The sequence below is a fragment of the Nanorana parkeri genome, unplaced genomic scaffold (assembly GCF_000935625.1).
Source record: "Nanorana parkeri isolate BGI_ZX_2015 unplaced genomic scaffold, ASM93562v1 scaffold2725, whole genome shotgun sequence".
Classification (NCBI taxonomy): Eukaryota; Metazoa; Chordata; class Amphibia; order Anura; family Dicroglossidae; genus Nanorana; species Nanorana parkeri.
In genome coordinates this window covers 37,145-54,942 of record NW_017308993.1, presented here as the reverse complement: position 1 = coordinate 54,942, position 17,798 = coordinate 37,145, and the positions used below count along the sequence as shown (strand labels likewise).

The following is a 17,798-nucleotide window of genomic DNA, read 5'->3' as shown; positions in this document are numbered from 1 at the left end:
TGCCAACTTGTTAATAGAAGAAAAATAATAAATACACTGACAGGATCAACGGATAATACAAATGTTACAGACACACTCAGAAAAACAAATAATGCTGTGTTAGGCCTCATGCATGAGGGTAGTAAGGGGGTGGTAAATTTGTGCGGTTCATGTGCAGTTTTACCACACCCAGCCACCTACTGTAATGTCAGTTACTTTATGTTGTGGCCAGAAACAAAATGTACAGCATGTCGCGTTTGACAGGTGATACCACTTGTCAAATGCGACAATTGAAATGAAAATAGGATTTTCAATAGAAAATCCCATTGGGATTTTTTTTTAAACTGCATTATGGAGCTGGCAATTTTGCCAGACAGCTGCTACTCCACCGCCTGCTAAAAAGCGATCCACCATGAATTACTTTATGGTCAGTGGAGTATCCAGCCCATCTGAATGAAGTCTAAATGTTAGTGACATAGTGTATCATATATGTAATTTTTTATTATGTGTATAGCTCTCTGCCTAGAAGATCCCATTATTGCCTAGTGAGTACATGTACAAAACAGAGGCACACATCTGAGGAAATTTGTCGTGCCTGTATTGTGGCACTCACAACAACATGTTAGCAGTCCTTTAGCTAGGGTGATATTGTAATGTGAGCAGCAGAAAACAAATTTTACAGAAAAAAATGAATGATGTTCTGAATTATTTTAGTTAACTGAATGTTGATCCAGAAAACATATACAGCTGAATAAGAGAAATTAATATTCACCTTTTTAATGAGCCACTGCATGAAGCCAAGAAAATATAGCATTGACATGACCGTGCTGAAGAATATCACAATCGGTAGGACCTAAATGATGACAGTCACAAAACATAGGAGCAAGTTATAGTTCATTCTATCCACAGAATGTCATCAGCTTTGGGGTACAGAAATGAATAGTCTTTTTAATAACTTAGTTTTGAAGATACGCTGTAAATAAAAGTGATCATCTCAACAAATTTAGCTCAGAAGTCAGTTTCACATTATGGGCCTATTCATTTGGAAATAGCTTTGTTATTATATAGAAATGACACATATATTGTTTATAGGACAATTAATAAAAGAAATGATTTAAACTTGAAAAGCTAACCTACCCTTTAACCAGTCATTTTGAACCAGTGTTACTATAGATATAAATATAAATTTTATTCTGCAATTTGCCCTGTTTATCAAGACACTAAAGTCATGTTTCAATTGCAAATGTTGGCAAAGCTTTTTGCAAATTAAAGGAAAAGTATGTTTAGTTACCTTTTATGCTACAATACTTAAATGAAATGAACAAAAAAAGCATATCTGAAAACACTATTTAGAATAGGTGGAGGAAGGTCCTGATAGGAACATGCTAGGGAAAACAAGAGCTTAATGCAGATGAAAAAAGTAAGATTGTGTAAGTCTCACCTTAAAAGCAAAAAAATGGTCCAAAAACTTTTCACCAAATACAAATTTCGACCCTGTGTCTGAGTATTCCAGGAAGGTCTAAAAATATATGAAGAAAAATTATACAAAAATAATAAATTTGTTTTTTTTTAAATATTTTACTCCCAAAATATTAGGAATCTGCTATTTTTAATTGTATTTAACATCTCCTTCCTTTACACAATCAAATTATTTGCTCCACAGATTATGGAAAGCCTTTAGCTAACACAAGTGTGTTTGTTCTTACATAAGGGTCTATTCACTAAGCTGCCGTAGGCAGCCGAGTGAATGACTGACCTGAAGCGAAGTGAGCCGAACACTGTTCGGCTATTCACTTCAGGCTGGTACGGCTGATTTCAGCTGTATAATGGCTGAAATCAGTCGTACATCGGGTGGCTTTGCATGGCTTGTTCGGCCGACCCGAAGTGCAGAAGGAGTTCGACTCAGCCGATCCAACATTTGGATCAGCTGAGCCGAACCTCCGGCAGGCTACTCGCTGCTGTTCGGTCTATTCTCATGGATGCCGAACAGCAGTGAGTGAATAGCCGAATGCCGCCGAGAGGCATTCGGCTCGGCTGTTCTGCTCGGCCTCTCTGTGGGACCGAGCAGAACAGAAAAACAGTGAAAAAAGTAGAAAAATCAAAATAGAAAACGATTGTGCGGAGCTAGCAATGACAGCTAGCTCCGCCCAACAGTTTTCTATTGGCCGGCGGTTCTGCTGCCGTCAAAAAAAAGCAAAAAAAAAAAAAGCAACTCTTCTGGGCGCTCCGGGAGTCTCCCGCTCCCGGCCGCCAAGTAGAGAAACACTGCTCATTCTTATTTTTTCTTATTCTGACACGGAGCCGTGTCAGAATAGAAAAAAAAATAAAAAAATTTTGGCCATAGGAATGCATTGCTAGATTCATATTGGCTATTTCAATTTGCAATAGCCAATAGCAAACTATCATTGTACCCGCCCTCTGCTGCTGTCAATCAGTAGTGGTGGACCTGATGGAGAACTGCAACAGAGGTCGGGTGCATATGGCTGATGTGAGCCGATATACGGCTGAAATCAGCCGTACCAGCCTGAAGTGAATAGCCAAACAGCGTCCGACTCACTTCGCTTTAGGTTGGTCATTCACTCGGCTGCCTAGGGCAGCTTAGTGAATAGACCCCTACGTTAAATTCAATAGGGTTGATTTACTAAAGGAGTCAAGCATGTTGATCTTGCAAAGTAGTTTTCTAACTTGGAAGGACATTTTCCCTTACCGTAGTGAATGTGGTGAAAATTTACCTTGCAAAGAAAACCCAATCACATGTAAGGAAACTTTTTTTTAAAAACAGGATTTTTGCTTGCTCACAATTGGATGATTGAAGAGCTTCACCACATTCACTAAACTAAGTGAATATTCACTTTGCTTAGTAAACAGGCTAGATTCCTTTATAAAATCAATCATATATCTTCATAACAAATAATCAATTCAAATCAAATTTACCTTTAAACGTACATGAAGAATTACAGGTTATATGAAGTATAATGACAGGTACTGAATCAAGTGCTCTCTGTTTGACTTTGTGTCATCAACTCCATTCCGAATTTACATTACAATAATTTTTATTATTTTCAAAAATAATTAAAAAAAACGAACAGTATGAAATTGTAATTTCCAACAACATACAGGTCATGTATAACATAAAAACCACAGATAAAAAACAAGACACTAGAGACCTAGATATTTGAAACTCTCAAGTTTAATAATCCATACATATAGTATAAATATAAGAACATGGCTGTAGCCTCATTTATCAACCTCGCATAATCTCCACAAAGCTATGCCTAACTCCACAATTGGTTCAAGACATCAAAAATGTATAGAAAAATTTATTTTTCTATACATATCCACCGAGACCTTACTATTGTACAAAAAAATGATGATGAGAGACTGGTGAGGCAGGAAGCAGAAAAATAGAAAGTGAAATTAAAAAGGCTTAGGATGTATCTAAACTCAGGAAAAAGTTAATACATTGCATTCCAGTCCTTGCATGTGCTGGCTGACTTATATTCTTTTTATAGGCTTTTTTATGTTAATCTATGTCAGTTTTATGTTAGACTGATAGAATCTGTTTCAAATATTAGTTGCTTTATAACACTTCTATATAACAAATTCATCTAGAGTTCAGTGATTGAACTAGAATGTAATAGTCAATGCGTACGTGTCAGAAAAACATAAGGAGTATATGGAGTTGCTAGGATAAAATGAGTTTAGGGCTGTGTCTATTACATATGTATGGCAAATTACACAGTACTAAATTGCTCCTGTCCAAGACCAATACAAAATCCATGTCTGCCATTGGGCAGCCATGCTTTATCTCTCAGGAACCCGTTTCCAGTGCGTGCATGTAAATGTTCATGTGTGTGTGTTCCAATTTTTTTCTAGTCAATTTATAGGGGACAGACTACTTAGCCAAGCAAAACAAACGACAAACGCACTTAACAATTGTTCTATAAGAGGTGCCCTTGCGCGGCAGTGCGGCTTACACATCCTCGGCTGAAGACGTGTATCCAAACCTCTGTCATTATCCTTAGTGGTGAGACATGTTGTCTTACATGCTGGTTTTCTGAGTGTGCCATGATGCCTTTCTGCTGTTTTACTGTTCAAGGCCCATTTCGTGTGCACCTTACTGTATAACTGGTAACAAATTGTTGAGTGCGTTTGTCGTGTTTTGCTTGACTGATTTGGTAAAGCGACGCATGGGGTTTCTCAGCTGCCAATAAGATGTGCGGGATCCCTTGTGTGTTTCTGTACCTTTAAGAAGGTTGGGCGTCCTCCTGACAAACCTGCACCCAATTTGATATCTTCTGCCCCCATGTGCTCCAAGATGGAGACTCTCATAGTTTAGAGTTAGGACCGCACTATAAGAGGTGCCTTGGCGCGGCAGTGCGGCTTACACATCCTCGGCTGAAGACGTGTATCCAAACCTCTGTCATTATCCTTAGTGGTGAGACATGTTGTTTTACATGCCATGGTTTTGTGAGTGTGCCATTTATTAATGACACTTCATTAATAAAAAGCCTTGCATTCTTTTCAGTGAATGCAAGGTATTCAGTGATTGGGGAGGTGTGAATGAACGTCACTATCTCATCTCTTCCAATCACAGAACGCCTACTTTCAGGACAAACCAAAGTCCTGGATATATTTTAATTAGCTCATATATATAATATACATTCTATATATTCTGACTAATATTTGCAGAAAGGTTACAGATGTTAAACCTAAATGTGCAGCATATAAGAGGAGATAGGCTGCTTGTTAAATGTTCATATCGCCTTGTAAACATTTGTCTTTTAATTACTTTATATGTACTATGCATTTTTTTAATACAGAAGTTTAGTGGAAGATTTCTGATCAAGAAAAAGGAATTACAATAACAGCTTTGGTAGCCATAACCAGAATCTGGTCTTATGCTTGTAGCTATGGTGAGTACTTTCCATTTGCATTGCCAATATTAAACATTGAGGGGAATTTATCAAAACGGGAGCAGACAAAATCTGGAGCAACTCTCCATGGCAACCAATCAGAGTCTATCTTTTGTTTTTCGAGGCTTAACTAAACAAACTGAACAGAGAAGCTGATTGGTTACTATGGGCAACTGCTCCAGATTCTGTGTGCTACATTTTTGATCAATTCCCCCTATTATATTTTGTAAACACTGATGAACACTTACCTGCATTTGAATCCCAAGCCAATCAAAGGCATCAAACCCTGGCTTTGTTCTTAGGATCAGAAGTCCTAGAAGGAACTGTAACCCAATGCCCCAAAAAACTTGTCGCCAGTTGACCTAAATAAAAAAGGGGGGTAATGTAGGAATGATTAAAAATAAAAATACAATTAAATATCAGCTTTTGATGACATGCACATTCTTTTTAACTTTCCTCGCTCATAACTGCGAATCCAAAGTGTGCGCAGGTTCACTTTACTTACTATCAGTCACTTGGAAGTGTAATATATAATATATATGTTTTGTCTGTCTCTTCCCAGTTTCCAGTCAGATCAGATGTTTGAGCAATCGAGGGTTGAGATTTATTCACTAGGGTGTGTGTCTGCTAGGAATAGAGATAATCTCCCTTGAGGAGCCATATTAAATGCTTGGTTGGTTTTATATTTCTTTTAGTATTGTGCTGGACTTTAGGCCTGCATCTGGTAAGAAAGGGATAACAGTTTATATATTTAGACAGTAAAAAGAAGTGTCTAGAAGTGGTTCCAGATCCAAAAATAACAATCCAACTAAAGCTGGCCATACACCTATAGATTATCTGCAGATTTTCTATGGTCAGGTGGAAAAGGTGCAACAGATTCCTCCATCTATGCTAAACTGTGTGGCTGGAGGAATCTCCCGCTGGGCCAAGCTTCAGTATCTTGCTGGCTGTCAAAATACCTGAACAATGCCTGCATCCAATCAGATTGTTCAGGTGTTTTGACAGCCAGTGGGACCGACTAGTGAGATACTGAAGCTTGGCCCAGCAGGAGATTCCTCCATCCACCCAGTTTGGAGGAACCTGTGGTACTTTTTCCATCTGACCGTATAAAATCTGCAGATAATCTATAGGTATATGGCCAGCTTTAGTTGGATTGGTATTTCTCGTCTTATGCCTTGAATAAATAAAGAAGATAATCTAGAGTGCAGATAATCTATAGGTGTATGACCAGCTTTACAACCATCTCTTCCGATGACCACAATGCTGAACGGGCAGTGTGCGTGTGCGCACACCAGCTCGTTCGGCATTTGTCTCCCGAGCATCATTCGAACCAGCCGAAAATCGTAAGATTTTTGGCTGGTTTTCTAGCATGCTACTTAGACAAAAGACGTGCGACCGTACAGTAGAAACGGTCGCACGCCTTCATTCGCACTGCACGATTCTCGTACGATCGCGGTATTTCCCGCGATTCTCGTACTAGAATCATCCAGTGTATGGGCACCTTTAATCATAGCTGTAGGATCGGATTGGAGGGAGGAGGTAGAGCACTCAGTGTTTGTCTTGTGAGCTTATCTTATACTGTATATTTAGAGGTGGCCAAATTAGTATCTTGTCAAGTATCTTGACTGTATGTGTTTTTTTAATAACCTGTTAATAAAACTTGTCAGCAGTATTATGGACTCTATAATTCTTGCTGAGCTTGCCAGAACTTTTAATATATTGTGATAGATGCACTGGGAAAGCTTGTTTGGTGAGCAAAGGGTGTGGTGTGTACCTGGGGTAATCAAAGTCGAATAGGTCACTGCTGTGATTGTTCCTTAGTAGACATGTGCACCAGCAAAAAAATTGTTTAGTTTTGTTTCGATTCAGATTTTGCATTATTTTGTTTTTCGGATTCGGCTCCGAAAGTAAATTAGTTTCGGAATTCGGATTCGGACGAAATTCGTTAGCAGTAGTCCGGTCGAAATTTTGTTTTGGATGAAATTTCGTTGCAGCAAAATGACATTAGGAAAAAAAAAAAACAATTAAAATTTTTTTTTAGTTTGCAGAAGATGAAAAAAAAAAAAGCGTGAGGTTCCCCCCCAATTCATACCAGACCCTTTAGGTCTGGTAGGAATGTTAGGAGGGACCCCCCCAAGTTAAAACACAAAAAAGTGCTTGGGGTTCCCCCCAAAATCCCTACCAGACCCTTCAGATCTGGTAGGAATTTTAAGGGGGAACCCCAGCCCCCAAAAATGGGGAAAAAAACCATGGGGTCCCTCCTAACAGTCCTACCAGACCCTTGATCCGAGCACTGGCCCGGCAGGGCAGGAAAGGGGGGGGGGGCGATCGAGCGGCCTCCCCCTCCCTGCGCTTTACAAGGCCACATGCCCTCTGCATTGGGAGGGTGTGCCCATGGAGACAAGGGCCTCTTCCCCACAACCCTGACCTGGTGGTTGTGGGGGTCTGCGGGCAAGGGGGCTTATTTGCATCGGGGGACCCCTTAAAATAAGGGGGCACCAAGATGCCGCCCCCCCTTGTAAATGAGTAAGGGGTACCCCTACCCATTCACTAAAGGGTTAAATCAAATAGTTAGTAAAAATCCCAATTAAAGGATTTTATCAAAAAGTTATTTTTACTAACTACCCTTTCTCATTTTGGGGCTGGGGTTCCCCCTTAAAATTCCTACCAGACCTAAAGGGTCTGGTAGGGATTTTGGGGGGAACCCCACGCTCTTTTTTTTATGTTTTAACTTGGGGGGGGGTCCCTCCTAACATTCCTACCAGACCTAAAGTGTCTGGTATGAATTTGAGGGGAACCTCACGCTTTTTTTTTCATCTTCTGCAAACTAAAAAAAAATACAAAATTAAAAAATGTTTTTTTTCCTGTCATTTAGCTGCAACGAACTTTCGTGCAAAAACGAAATTTCAACCGGACTACCGCTAACGAATTTCGGGAAATCGGGAATTCAGATTTGTTTGCATTTGTTTTAGCTGTAATTCGGAATTCGGATACGTCCTAATCTCCGAATTTCCGTCCGAATTTCATTTCGGAACAAAACGAATCGCATATGTCTATTCCTTATAGAGAAAGCAGCTGCCCTTGCAAGGTTTCTCAGAACTCTCACAAACCATGGGGAAGCTGGACCATGTTGTTCTGCAGAGAGACAGGGTGGCAGCAGCTTTGACAAGAAAGAACTACCATTTGAAGATAGATAGATAGATAGATAGATAGATATAACTCTCACAAACCATGGGGAAGCTGGACCATGTTGTTCTGCAGAGAGACAGGGTGGCAGCAGCTTTGACAAGAAAGAACTACCATTTGAAGATAGATAGATAGATAGATAGATAGATAGATAGATAGATAGATAGATAGATAGATAGATAGATATAGTTATATAGGCTATTCAGAGAACAATATTTTATCTGTACCAAGACAATAAGAGCAAAGGTTAATTTCTAGTTTTTGAAGAGTCCTTTTAGCATTTAACTTATTGGTCATCATACTGGTCCAGTTCCCTATATTACTATTATTTGCATTAACCACTTCAGGACAGCCCTACGTATATAAACAGTGCTGTCCTGAAGCGGTTTTACCAAGAACACGGCTGCTGCAGTGGTCTTGGTACTAATGTTGGTACCATTTTGTACCAGTGATGGCTTTCACATACAAGGCTTTCCATACCCAATTGTATGGAGCTGGGGAGTGTGTTCCCCCTTCCACTGTGGCTGCCAGCTTATTAGCCCCCTATGTGATAGCAATACATTTAAGTGTAAAAAAAAGCTTAAAACATTAAACTCACATATTAACCACTTGCTGCCCAGAGCACTTTCTTACATTTGCACACACATGATAAAATCAGAATTTTGGCTAGAAAACAGCTTCAGACCCCCAAACAATGATTATATTTTCTGAAAGCAGAGGCCCTGTAGAATAAAAAGATGCTAGTTGAAATATTTTATGTCGCACGGTATTTGTGTGAATTATTTTTAGGATAAAATTTACTAAAACTAAATTTAGTGCACAGAAACAGAATATAATACCTAATTTTTTGGTAAAATATAAAAGACGGGGTCACGCCGGGTAAATAGATACCAAACATGCCAAGCCTTAAAATTGCCTTCATCCGTGAAACTGCAAAAAACTACAATAACCAAAATGTATCATAGGCGACGCTTTAAAAATTGTTACCACCCATCAGTTTAGTGTTAACAGTGATTAATGGGCCTAGAATAATTTCTCTCACTTCGATGCTCGTGAAGATATGTAACATGTATGGTGCATTTTTTTTTTTTTTACAGATAGGCACATCCGACACGTGTTTGCATTGTATGTGTATGCACGTGGGGGGCGGGGGACTTTAAAACATTTTCTTTTACACTCAACTTTATTACTATCACATAAGGGGCTAACAAACCCCCTATGTAATAGCAAATATAATGTGACAGGTCCTCTTTATAGAGACATCAGAGGTCTCCTAGGGACCACAAAGAAGCTGAAGAAGCTTCACCAGCTTCTTCTTCTGGCTCTAGGAGCCAGAGAATGTGTACAGTGACACCAGAAGTGATGTAATGCACATCACTTCCGGGTCCAGGGATCGGAGGAGAGATCAGCGACTGGCACCCTCGGCGGCAGAGGGGGGATGGACATGTCGATGCACCGTACGAGCGATCCGGCGCCTGTACAGATGCCTGATCACTTGTATTTAAACAGCAATCGTCGGCTGTTTAAAATGGTACAGCAGCAGCCGTGTTCTTGGTATAACCACTTTCAGCGGATGACGTACATTTATGTGGACCCGCTGGGAGTGGTTAAAAAAATAAAAATAGTTTTTAAAGTCCTCCACCACCATGTACATGGACATACAAACACAAACAACGATCAGGTGCGCCTAAATGTGAAAACAACGTTTGCACCACACATGTTACATGTCACAACTAACATCTGAGTAAGAGCAATATTTGTAGGGTCATCAAATACTGTTAAAACTAAATTAATGAAGGGTAAAATTTTTAAAACATCGCCTATATGCAATTTTGGTATTTTGCCATTTTGTGTGGATATGCAATATTAAGACGTGGCATGTTTGGCATCTATTTATCTGAAACAACCCCGTCTTTTATATTTTACCAGAAATTAGTTAATATATTCTGTTTTTGTGCACTAATATTTATTTTAGTGTATTCAATCCCAAAAATATTGGTTTGATAAACATTTGCACAAACATACTGCATCATAAAAATTGCAACTAGCATTTTTTTTTACACTACAGGGCCTCTGCTTTCAGAAAATATATACTTATTTGGGGGTTTTAAGCTGTTTTCTAGCCAAAATTTCAGATTTTATCGTGTGTGCAAACATTAAGAGGGTTATTCACGAAGGAGCTGAAGGATCTAGTCGTAGCTTCGGCTGATCCTTCAGCTCATTCGGCCGCCGGAGCCCTTCGAACTGAAGGACTGCTGTACAGACTACTGTGAATAGCAGCCGAAGGCAGGCTCAGCCGAGCGCATATGCCCAGTTGTTGTCCTTCAATGACAGACCAGCGTCTTCAGGTTATTTGAGGACTCTGGGCTGTCATGAGATGACAACAACTGGGCGGAGCCAGTCGTGACATCCGCCCAGTTGTTTTCATTTGTCCGGGACCTGCAGCAAGACTCTGGCAGGTGCCGGCCAAATGTAAACAGTTGGGAAATTGCTAAGAAATTGCTCTGGACAGCAAGTGGTAAATACCTATTTTATATTAGGACAGTTTTTCTTTAAAAAAAACAAAACAATAAAATAATTTGTTCCAGTTGATTGTAATGAATTGATTTTTTTGGTATACTTTCAGGCATTTGTTCCATACCTTAGTTGGGTGTTTAGAGAACACAAACATTAGGAGAATGTACATCACCAGGCCACCAAAGGAAATTAGCTGATTGCTTCCCATTCTCGCAGTGTCAAAAATAAGCCAAAATATAATGGCAGCAACAAGGCTTAGCCATATCACCCTAAGGATAAGATAGCAGGTGTAAAATTTTACATAGCCAATGAAAATAGTAAAATCATAACCATGATGATAATGATAGACAGCATACCACATAGCTGCAATTGTAGATGTGGCCACTGATTGTGTAGTAAACATAAAAGGTAAATCCTGCAATAATATTTATTTACCATTTCAGCCAAAACCATTGTTTCTTAAGGAATGCCCCAACTGGTGAGAAGAATGTCACAATTTTGCCTTCATATCTATCAATAAATAAATCCCAGCATACAAAAAAGATGACCAGTACGGTAAGTACAAAGAGAGCCAACGCTCTTCTGAAGTTTAACACACAAGCTGCAATCACCAGTGCCAGGAAACCTAAGGGAAACACAAATGGCTCTTAATAACTCACATAATTATCCAATACATTTTGAAACAATGACTGAGACGGTAGAAAGAATTGGGGTATACTTAAACAACCAAATAGTCGCTATATACAAATGAGAATTTTTTATTCACTCTGTACTTCCAGGTCGTACAATGAAAGAGTTGGAATGTTCCTCCATACCCTCTCCATGCAAGGACAGGCTTTGTTCAGCTTCATACAGCACACCAGTGTCACACGGCCTGTGCTAAATTTTCCCTGTCCTCCTTAGGACTTGGTCATATTAGTGGGAGTTCTTTTCTCCATCTTGCTCTAAGACACATCTAAATATTACAATCTATTGTTATTGATTGGTCACGAAAGCACTGCACCCAGGTGTTTTGGACAAAAAAGTCTTGCCTGCGCTATTTTGGAATGGTCACTTGCATGTACCCATTGAATGGGATCCTTCCCAATTCATGTGGCAAACAAGTTAATATGGAATTAGCAAATACAGCAGTCCTATCTACTTATTATACATATTGTCCAACAGTCCACCCAAAAGTGATATTTCAGGTGAAGTCTGGCAGGCTGAGCTAGCCTCTAACTTCCTACCTGTAGTTGATAGCCTCAAAGCTATTCCTGATCACCTGGTATTCCAGCTATTGCTATTGCATCCTACATAATATAACATTTATAAAAGATTCCACAGGGAGATTAGAATCCCCTCATGAGACCATATCAGGTGTTTAGGTTGGGGAAATCCAAATAAATCTCTCTTAAATAGAGTCCCAGAGAGAAATAATGCCAGTTGGTATAACACCCCTACAAACACTAAGGGGGTTATTCACAAAGGAGCCAAAGGATCCAGCCGTAGCTTCGGCTGATCCTTCAGCTCTCTTTGGCCGCCGGAGCCCTTTGGTTCAGTCAAACCGAAGGGCTGCTGTACGGGCTACTCACTATAGCCCGTACAGCAGCCGAAGGTGGCCAAATGGCTCAGCCGAGCCGACCGAAGGCATATGCTTCAACTCGACTGAGCCGAAGTGACACCCGAAGCAGGGGAAACGGCCTGCCTAAGGGCCGCCCGTAAGCCCCGCAAATGACAACTGGGCGGAGTCAGCCGTGACATCACAGCCGGCTCCACCCAGTTGTTATTCATTGGCTGGGACCTGCTAGAAGAATCTAGCAGGTGCTGGCCAATAGGAAACAGTTGGGCGAAGCTAGCTGTCTCTGCTAGCTCCGCCCAATTGTTTTTTTCTCTTTAAAAAAAAATCTTTATATTTTTTAATTTAACATTTATTTACATTTAAAAAAAAAGTTTTTCAACTTTTTTTAAAACTTTTTTCACTATTTTCTATTCTGCTCAGTGCTCAGTGGAGGTACAGAGCAGAATAGCTGACCCGAATAATGCTCGGCTATTCGATGTCTTTCTGCACTTCGGCTCACCGAGGTGCAGCCAAAGGCAGCCGATGTACGGCTGAAATCAGCCATACTGACATACTGAGCCGTAGTGAATAGCCGAACGTTATTAGGCCCACTTCATTCCGGCTCGGTTATTCACTCGGCTGCCTTCGGCAGCTTTGTGAATAACCCCTTAAATTATCAGTTTTGGGAGGGCTGATCCTTTAAGTATGTACACATAAACTTCTACAAATAAAGTTTATTGCTAGTTTTTATAACAGAAAAAAACATTATCAATTCAATGAAATATATGCTGCTTATAAGTAATGTATATTGCAAATCATTCTTTTGCTTAGAAAGACACATTTGAAACTGTCTAGCTCAGTAGTATTATATGCTTACCTGCCAACAAAATGCCATAGAGTACATATTTAATTATAGTTTTATGTTTCCTGCAGAAGGTACATGCCGCATCATATTTCATTTCAAGGTAACTGTAAGGAAAGATATAAGGAGATGAAAGAGACATGAAGTGAACAGTGTTGACTTAGCAGTACTTAAAAATGGTACAATGTCGATTGTACTTTGGCACTTGCTTACAGGCTCAAAGGTGTCTTGTGTTAAATACAGCAGTAACTGAAGTGTTATTAGATATGTCATCTCACTGTTGCATATTGGTTAGTGTTTAAGCAGCCAAAGAGCATTTTCATGTGGCACTATATAGTAGTAAATAAGGTCATGGTAATGCGCTAAAAGGCAAGTGCATTGGAGTACCATTCAAAATTTATGTGTTACTGCACATTGTAGTACAAATGCAGTTTTTCCCCATGTTACTGCAACACGCTAATGTGAATGGGCCCTTAGTTTTTAAAGGCTTTTTTGTGGTTATTCATATAAAATGATCTGCTTGACTGGTTGCAGGTTGGGATTGTCTCAACTTCCCCGTTCGTCCTCCCCATCGAGATTAAGGGCTTACTTGACCGTAGGCAGTTGAATCATGCCTACTCAAAGATTGTATTCTAAAGTTTATAGCCAACTTTAACTACTATGCTTTGTAATGCTGGCACAGAAAATTTTGACTATACAAGCTTATTTGGTGCACTTATTGCTAAATGCCCGGCAATCCTTACCCCAAGCAAGTTTTTTGGAAGAATGGTCATTTTGGTATGAGAATGTTAGTAGCACAGGACTTGGAAGCAAATGTACAGTATCATTCATTTTCTGCACAATGAAATGTAGTTTTTTTTTATTCTTTTAACATTTTGAAAGTGTCCCCAGATCCAAAGATATGATAAATCATCAGCCACCGTGGTACCATTGTGATTATTTGATTCCTAGCTGTCACTGTTGCATTTATTCTGTAAATAATGCTGCTGACCACAGATTGAACCATGTTAACAAGTACTTAAATGTCTTGCATAACTGTCACATGCTTTGATGGGAGCCTGAGTTAAAGAGGACAGCCTCTCTTGCTGCTCCAGTTCATTGTCCCTGGATACTGAGACAGAGAGTGCAGGAAGGAAGGAGTGGCATGACTGATGGTGGGTGATGATGCCACTAATATCACTGGAACTTGTGAATGCAGTCAACTTATGGCTGGAGGTGACAGGAGATGCAGGTGACCGATGAGAAAAGTCCATGAACAAGCTCAGCAACTGTCAAGTGAGACGGTACCAATATGGCAGGCAGAGTCAGGGACAGGCCAGGTCAGCAACTTGTGGGTAACATAGTACCAAGTAGCAGGCAGCAATCATAGTCAGGAAACAAGCCAAAGTCAACACAGGAACCGGACAGTAATCTTAGAAGAGCTGCAATAGAGTCAGTGGGCGAGCCAGCTCAGTAACAGAAGATCAGAATCAGATGCAGAATCGCAGGTCACGGGGTATAGCTGAAGATCTCTCGGCACTGGAGGCCTGCAGGTTTCAGCCTTAAATAGCCCACTTAGTGGCACTATTCACAATTAGTATGCACATGCACCTGCGCACATGCTGCAAGTCGTGAAAGCACCTGCGCAAAGATGCATGGCCATGCCCAACTCTGGTAGCAGAACTATGTGCGATTCTATTACCAGGACTCTGCAGGACATGTGCAGGTGCTTGCGCTGAACTGCCATGTGATCTTGCTGACAGTAGCAATGATTTTCTTGCATTGTTTGCACATACTGTATATGAAAGATAAAGCAGAACTCAGGGCAAATAAAATCTTAACCTTTGCAGTGGGGCAACCCCCATACAGCAATAGTTAAGTGCTCATGTTGTCTACGGAGCTATACTCACTCACGCGAACCTCAATCCCCGCTTGCTTTTACACCACTACCTTCAGCCTCGCTCCCCTTCACTCCACTGATGGAATGTCCCTTGACGTTCTCACACTCTATGCACTGTACTATACACTGTATAGAATGTGATGACCCCCAGGACCTTAGACCACTGGAGCCGAGGGGGGGCGAGGGGGGGCGAGGGTGTCGGGACCGGTCTAAGAGCAAGCCAGGATTGTAGCATATTTACTCCCAAACTTTAGATTATTTACAAACAAGTTAGGATCCCAAAACTGATCTGTAGGGTACGCAATTTGAGACTTTTCAGAGTATGACTTATTGACCTTAAAGTATAAGCAAACCTAAAATGAATTTAGAAGTCTCTTCTGCCCCAAAACTTTTTTACATTCAATTTTTAATCTAATTTATCAGTCAAAATCATACATTTGACACTATAATTTAAAATATGACAAAGTTATTTGCAAATGAGAAAAATTATTTCTTTCAATTGTGTAATTTTTTTTAAATTCAAAATACAAAACACTGAAAAAAAAAATAACAACAAATAAAAGGGGGTTTAAATAGGAATACATTTTATTTACAAAAAATATGCTTTTTAAAGTTTAAGTTTCTTTAACTGATGTGACATTCTACATATAAAAGAAATAGTAAATACAATGAAAACAATACAAGGACTCTTTCACTCTCTTTGTAAGTGTAATTTTATACAGGAACAACTGCATTTTGACAGCCGCTCCTGCTGTGTAATGAAAAGCAATTCCTAGCTATGATTTTGACAGCCAGTAATTGCCAGTAATAGAGACAGGGGGATCAGTGGGGGAAGAAGCATGAAAAAGGAGACGCATCCTAGAAACGTTGTTGAAGTTTTTTTGGACCTTAAGTGGTTAAATCTATTTTCCTGAGTTAAAATAAAAAAGAAGTGATTACAAAGGTTGGAAAATGTTTCATTATTTTCTGTGTGGTTTGGCTACTGTATGCCAAACAATGTTTTTATTGTAAATGTTGGCTTAGGGATAACATAACAAAAGACATTCTAATTCAAAATAATTCTAATAAATTCTACTCTCAACAATTCCTTTTGTGATCTGCCTTGTATGGACACTTCTTGGCTCACACTGATCAGCCTCCTGATGCAGCCTCTCCTTTTGAGAACTGACAAAAAGTTACAATGTTCTAACAGTCCCAGGGAGTGATCACTAGAAGACAGGACGCTGGGGAATGAATTCCTTCTAGCTGTACCAGGTTGACAAAGGGATCTATTCACTAAAGGGTGAAGAGTTTGGAGAAGGCAGGAGAAGTGAACAATCTAGGACAAAATACCTGATTTGGAAATAATCCCCAATTTAGCTCACTTTCCAGTTCAGCTATGTTGTCATAGATTGTTCACTTCTCCTGCCTTCTCCAAACTCTTTACCCTTTAGTGAATAGACCCCGAAATGTTTCTCCCGAGATGCTTCTCTCAGGTCTAGGCACAGTCACCTGCCTGGAACTCAAGGACTGCTTTTCACTGATAAAAGTTTATTTTTTTGTAAGTATTACATTGGTATACATCGGGAACATTTCCTTCACCGAGCCAGCTATAACATATTGCTAATCAATCAGGATCAATAAAACTTTATTAAAATTGACAAGTGGCATTTAGGCATCATAGTCATTTTTGGCAAATAAGTACTTTACCTTTTATCTTTTGAGACTCCATCATCATATTTATCCAGAGGAATTGAACGGTGTTCATCAAGCTAAATGGAAGATCCAAAAAGTGATAAAACAATCAATTCTAATTAATTACACTAATAAACATTCTAAATATTATCACAAGCTGATAGTTATGTTGGGAGTAAAGAGATCTTTTAAGATCAGAAGACCTATCATGCAGGTGTTACAGATCCAAATTTTAAGAATTTACTTTGAAGAAATTTGTCATGAAGGCTGCAAAATACACAGGTACTGTCATAATGCAACTGGATTTTCAACCTACCTAAATGATAAAAAAAGCAATTATGGTCAAGAAGGCACGTTATTTCCTGCTTACACATGAGCTAATTGCCAAATCTAATTAATGTTCCATGTAAGGGTAGATTACACAACAGCCATCTTTTACTAAAGCTGGCCATGCACCGGTGGTAATTTGTTTATTTTCAGAATTAACTTTTGATTTTCAAATAATTAATGGGGTCAAATTGACAATCATTTTTAACTGCAGTGACAGGAACCTTAGAATCATGAAACATGAATTAGTATTTTATTCAGAAATACAGGATAAGAGATTGTTGGTTATTAAATGTAATATTAAAAGATTTATAATAAAATGTTATTTTATAATAAAATGTTATTTTTTCCAAGTATTACTACACATGCTCAGTCGACTTATTATTCTGTTTCCTAATAATTCTATTGTTAATACATCCAGGCAAAAGCTTTTTTATTTTTAGATGGCAGTGTGAACTGAAGAGGGGTAAAGCGTTAGATCCTCGGTCGAGCTTCTATGCTTTTTAGGGAAACTCCATCCAATTCAAGGGCGTCTACCAAACAGGGACACGGATAACAACAAAATGTGACTTCCCCTCACATCATATTGTGAACATCATTTCAAAAACTTTTTAAAAGAAGATGTAAAAGAAAATGCATCCATTTGAAAAATATGATAAAGCAAGTGACTGTTAAAAGCTAGTGCCTTTTGAAAGGCTGTAAATATTGCAAGCTCTCACAAGCAGGGACCTCTTAACCCTTGTGTGTGGAATTGTATTCCAGGGCCGGCCTTAGGGGTGTGCGAGCAGTGCGGCCGCACAGGGCGCCATGGCAACAAGGGCGCCGTGCGGCCGACACAGCTCGTCCTGGGGGCGGCTTCTCTCCCCCTTACCGCTGGGCGCTGCCCATCCCATATGACAGCGCTCCCTCGTCCGCCCCCCC

At 39.7% G+C, this 17,798-nt stretch overlaps 1 protein-coding gene across 1 annotated transcript in view; it reads right to left on the bottom strand.

The window, feature by feature from the left end:
* Window positions 1-17,798, bottom strand: part of SLC28A3 (solute carrier family 28 member 3) — a 45,826-nt gene that overhangs the window by 15,071 nt on the left and 12,957 nt on the right. The window contains exons 2-8 of the mRNA XM_018574082.1: window positions 16,566-16,627; window positions 13,013-13,104; window positions 11,034-11,223; window positions 10,723-10,867; window positions 5,144-5,257; window positions 1,421-1,498; window positions 752-832 (exon numbers count right to left, since the gene is read on the bottom strand). Of these exons, the coding sequence (XP_018429584.1) occupies window positions 752-832; window positions 1,421-1,498; window positions 5,144-5,257; window positions 10,723-10,867; window positions 11,034-11,223; window positions 13,013-13,104; window positions 16,566-16,627 (762 nt within the window). The remainder of the gene's footprint in view (window positions 1-751; window positions 833-1,420; window positions 1,499-5,143; window positions 5,258-10,722; window positions 10,868-11,033; window positions 11,224-13,012; window positions 13,105-16,565; window positions 16,628-17,798) is intronic.